This window comes from Athene cunicularia, assembly GCF_003259725.1.
Source record: "Athene cunicularia isolate RWA chromosome 3 unlocalized genomic scaffold, athCun1 chr3_part1, whole genome shotgun sequence".
NCBI classification, from domain to species: Eukaryota; Metazoa; Chordata; class Aves; order Strigiformes; family Strigidae; genus Athene; species Athene cunicularia.
The window spans coordinates 28826915-28831350 of record NW_020799097.1 but is presented as its reverse complement, the minus strand read 5'-3'; the positions used below and the strand labels follow the sequence as shown (position 1 = coordinate 28831350).

Below are 4436 nucleotides of genomic sequence, written 5' to 3'. Positions count from 1 at the left end.
GGGAAGGGGGGAGGAAACAGGCCAACCAGCTAGGCTGTTACAGAAGGGAAACAATTCCTTGAAAAGCAATCCACAAAGCAAATAAAAAACACCTTATCACTATAGTCAATTTCAATAGTTTTGATGTTTTTCCAAGTGATAAAAGTAAAATTTATAATGTTAAGCTTTTTTTGTTTTGCACCACTCTGAAAATGTTTTCTTGTTCTTGCAGCAATAATTAAACAAGTACAAAATGCCAAGATATCTGAAATACAAGTTTTGCTTCCTCTTGCACCTTAATGACATCAAGTGAATCTGAAAGGTTTAAGTTTTTATTTGTGGCCTGTAACAACAAAATAAAAGTGATCTGAAGAAATTAAACTTCTTTTTTTAGAATAGTGAGGATAAAAAGTGCTGGACTGGCAGTCTTAAGTCTTCTGTTATTAAGCATGTGACCATTACTACAAGCTTCCTCACTCCACTAGTGTATCCCAGTAACATTCTATACACAAAAATTCTGTGCTTGTGTACTAAATACCTTTTTACATTTAGCAAATCTGATCTTTTCCCACTAAAACTGTAGTTACAGTTTTGTAACACAGACATAGCAAAAAGACCCTTAATGAGACTGACATTACAAATTTAATAATACCAGTAATCATCATCTGTGGCAACTCATGGGCTCTCTCAATCTGCACGCAGCTGGTGATCCATATATTGTACTATTCTTCTAGTACTGTAAGCAAGAGCTGGGAATGTGCAAAACCAGTTTGTTGCATTTAATCCTGTATCAATGCATAGTATATGTATCTTCTGCAGCATTACTTGGACTTTATAAATGAAAACAAGCAGATTTAGATCTGCCTCACTGCTGTATCCTCCCAGTATCAGTTAGATCCACTTAGTATTAAAAGTCAAGATTTTCTGAACTCTAACACCACATTCAGAAAAAGAAAACCTATAGAATGTTTAAAATGTTAGCAGAAATATAAAACCAGGATGAGTTCAACTCAAAGCTGAATTTTGCACAGATACCAAGCAGTTTAAAACCCAAATATGTGTATTTTGCTTTAAAAATATCCACAGAAGCATTTCTGTATCAGGAAGTAGCCTTTCTGAATTTAAACAATTCATTGAAATACAGGCTACCCATGTATTTCTACCATTGTGGTAATACATGAGATGATAAAAACAAAGGAAATGCAAACTGCATAAAATTAAACACTATTAGAGAGGCACAAATGGTAAAGGGACAGTCCAAACAGTAAAAGGATTTTTTTTACAAAAACAAAACCACACAGAACTAAGTTTCAATGCCCCTTCAATGAGGTAATTCTCACCAACTAGGCAGAGCAAACCTAGCATTAATTCTTTTAATAGGCCACATTTATGCAGTTACTATAGCTGCACAGTAAATGAATTTTATGTATTTGTTTTTAAAATATAATGTAATAAAACCAATAAAACTCACAAGGGTTCTTCTTAGATACACATGAACGCTACAAAAACCTCAGGCGCCAAAGGTAATTGTTCCATATTTCACTTTGATACGTGGAGTTCTAAAGTACACTCACTGAAAATTACTATTAAAAGTTTCTCTCACAGGACTAATCAGAAACATCTTCAGTTTGGGGGGAAAAAAAAAAAAAAAAAAAAAGACATCAGCAGGTGGAACTGCAACTACAAAAAAAATACTTGAATATTTAATCCAGAAAATAAGAAGTGGTAATAGCAGAATTCTTATTCTTGGATTGACAGACTGATAGTTCAAAGGCCTTTTTCAGTTCACTTAGAGTGTAGAAGAATAACTTTTGTCACAGAGGGATATTAGCAACTTGAGATGCAACCTCATTATTAGGTTCAGTTAAAGGCAATTTCAAATATGTCCACATAGAAATTTTATGGAGGTTTTTTAAGACTGATGTTCTTCCTACCCTTCCACTCCCCCTCAACTACTTCATTACTCTTGTTACACAAGAGCCTCACAACAACAATTACACAAATTGAAAAAAAACTCTAAATTTCTTAGGTATTTGAATCATACTTCTACAAGGGAAGTCACATGTAAACAGCTAATTGATTTTTTCAGTTGATGGTGGCCCTTCAACTTAATATGTCTCTGGAAAGAAGGAAATGAGAATCTGGAACACAGACATCTTAGCCTTATTTCTTTTCTATGAAAGAAAAGTCAAGTTTAAAGTACGTATTTTAACAGCACAGCAGAATTACACACTCATCAAAAAATGTATTCATATAATAAAACATTCCTAGTAAAATATCTAAAAGACAAAAAAGTGTATGAGTGAAAAATTAATCAATTGACAGTATAACAGACAGGATTCCATTATAAAGGTTTTTTGTTTTGGCACCAGCAGTATGAAGTATTTGGCAAGAGAGAAAAAGAATTATCTTTTGAGACCAATAATAAATTCCTTAGACACAAAGCCACACACACCTGTTGCCATGTGGCTTTTTGCAAAAGCCACACTGCTTGTTGGGCACCCAAACATATTTGCTTTCACTTGCAGAGGTATGTTCCAAGCCTTCCCGCTTAACAGTTGAAATGTTATCTGGAATGAACAATGGAGGTTCATCAAGTGAAAGACTTTTGCTACTTCTTCTCTGTCGAGGCTGGAGATTCTTATCAATTCTTTTTGATTTGTTTTTTTCTTTATCATCCTCCTTCAGATGTTCTACAACAGGAGGATCTTTTGTCTCTGCCTCCTCCTTTGTGGAGCTATTTGTTTTTAGTACAGTTGCAAGCTGGTGTTTCTGACCTTGGGCTTGCTTCTGACCAAGATTTGAAACATGCCCTGATAATGACTGCACAGAGTGGTGTGTATCTTTAGAACAGCTTTGATGAGTAGGAGATTTCTCACTTGCTCTTTGAATTGATGACTTCTGTACTTGCCCAGAAGCCTGGACTCGGGGTATTTTCTTCAGCATTGTATTGGTCTGCTTTTTTACAGTCACCCCTGAAACACAGCTCTTTGCTTTCAAACCCAAATCAGATTGTTTCTTCCTAATTTTAACTGGGTTATTTGGGTGCTGATGACTCTCTTGCTCATCTGCATTCCGCTTCAGACTTGCTGAAGATGGACTGTGAAGACCTGAAACAGTAAGTCCAGCTCTTGTTCTTGAACGAATTATTTCTTGTTGCACTGTATCTGATTTCTGTCGAGGACCTGCAGTCAGATTTTGCTTATTCTGTATTACAGATTTACTATGCCGAGGCCTAACATTCTTTTCACATTTTGATGCAATGGTAGTTTGTTTATCATCATCCTGAAATTCTGATGCCTCAGAGCCTTCTACTTTAGTACTGCTGATCTGCTGCTGTACTTTTTGGCTTGTTTGGTCAAGAACAGTGCTTTCTAAATTGCTATTTCCTTGGTCAGCAGAAGTTAACTCTTTGCTTTTCAAGTCTTTATTATTGAACTCTGTACTGTCCAATAGTTTCTCAGATGAAGTTACAGTTTTCTCCATTCCCTTGTCATTATCTACAGGTTCTGTTACACATTCCTTTACTGACAACATATTTTCATCAGGAACTTCCACATTATGGGAACCTAAACTACAGTCAACCCCTTCTTCTACAGAGCTGGACAAATTTGAAAAGGTCTCACAAATTTCACTTGGATTCACACAAGCACTAGATGGATCATCAGCTTTTGCAGTAACTCCACTTTGATCATGCTCTTCCGTCTTCTCCAATTCTTCTGGTTTATTTTCAGTCTTTTCTTCTAAAGAAGTTTCAGAGCCCACTGAACCAATCACATCATTTGCTTCATGTTTAACTGCAGGAATTTTAGTATCTGCAGATACTAAACAAACTGACTCAGCATTCCCAGATTCAGTCTTCGTTGCAACCTCTGTTATTTCTTTTGTTTCCCTAGGAGAAGGAGAACAGGCTCCTGCTACATTAGTACAACTTAACTCTTGGGATGTTTCCTCAACTTTTGCCTGCTCAGAGGTTTCAGACTTTATTTCATTCACCTCTTCGGGACCAGAAAGACATTTTGTATTACTTTGGGATGCTGTTACTGCTGCTGCTGTTCCTTCCGTCTGCCCTGATCGTCTTGTACTACGCCTAACTTCTTTAGGCTGCTCTGTTTTCAAGGATGCAGCAACATCTGTCTCTTTGGCTGGACTTCTCTCTTGTTTCTGTCCACTCTTTGGAGCAGAACCACTTTTTACAGATGATTTCTTGGTATTAACAAGAGGTGCAACATTTGAACGCTTGGCTAGCGTGCTCTGTCGCAAGCTCCGTACTGATTCTAGGAAAGGAAAAAAGAGTAAGTCTTAGCTATACTGTGTCCTCCTCTTTGAAAATACAAGACTTACCTAGAATTGATTTAGCTTACTGAACACAAAGAGAGCTTAATACTTAGTTGCTTCCTAAACGTAAAAAAAAAAAACAACTCCACCAAACAAAAGAAAAAAAAAACACCCACCCC

General features: G+C 36.4%; 1 protein-coding gene across 8 annotated transcripts in view; it reads right to left on the bottom strand.

The window, feature by feature from the left end:
• The window catches only part of PHF3 (PHD finger protein 3), a 41567-nt gene that overhangs the window by 25894 nt on the left and 11237 nt on the right, over positions 1 to 4436 (bottom strand). For all 8 annotated transcript variants that reach the window (XM_026844413.1, XM_026844417.1, XM_026844416.1 and 5 more), the window contains one exon: positions 2435 to 4256. In XM_026844413.1, the coding sequence (XP_026700214.1) occupies positions 2435 to 4256 (1822 nt within the window). The remainder of the gene's footprint in view (positions 1 to 2434; positions 4257 to 4436) is intronic.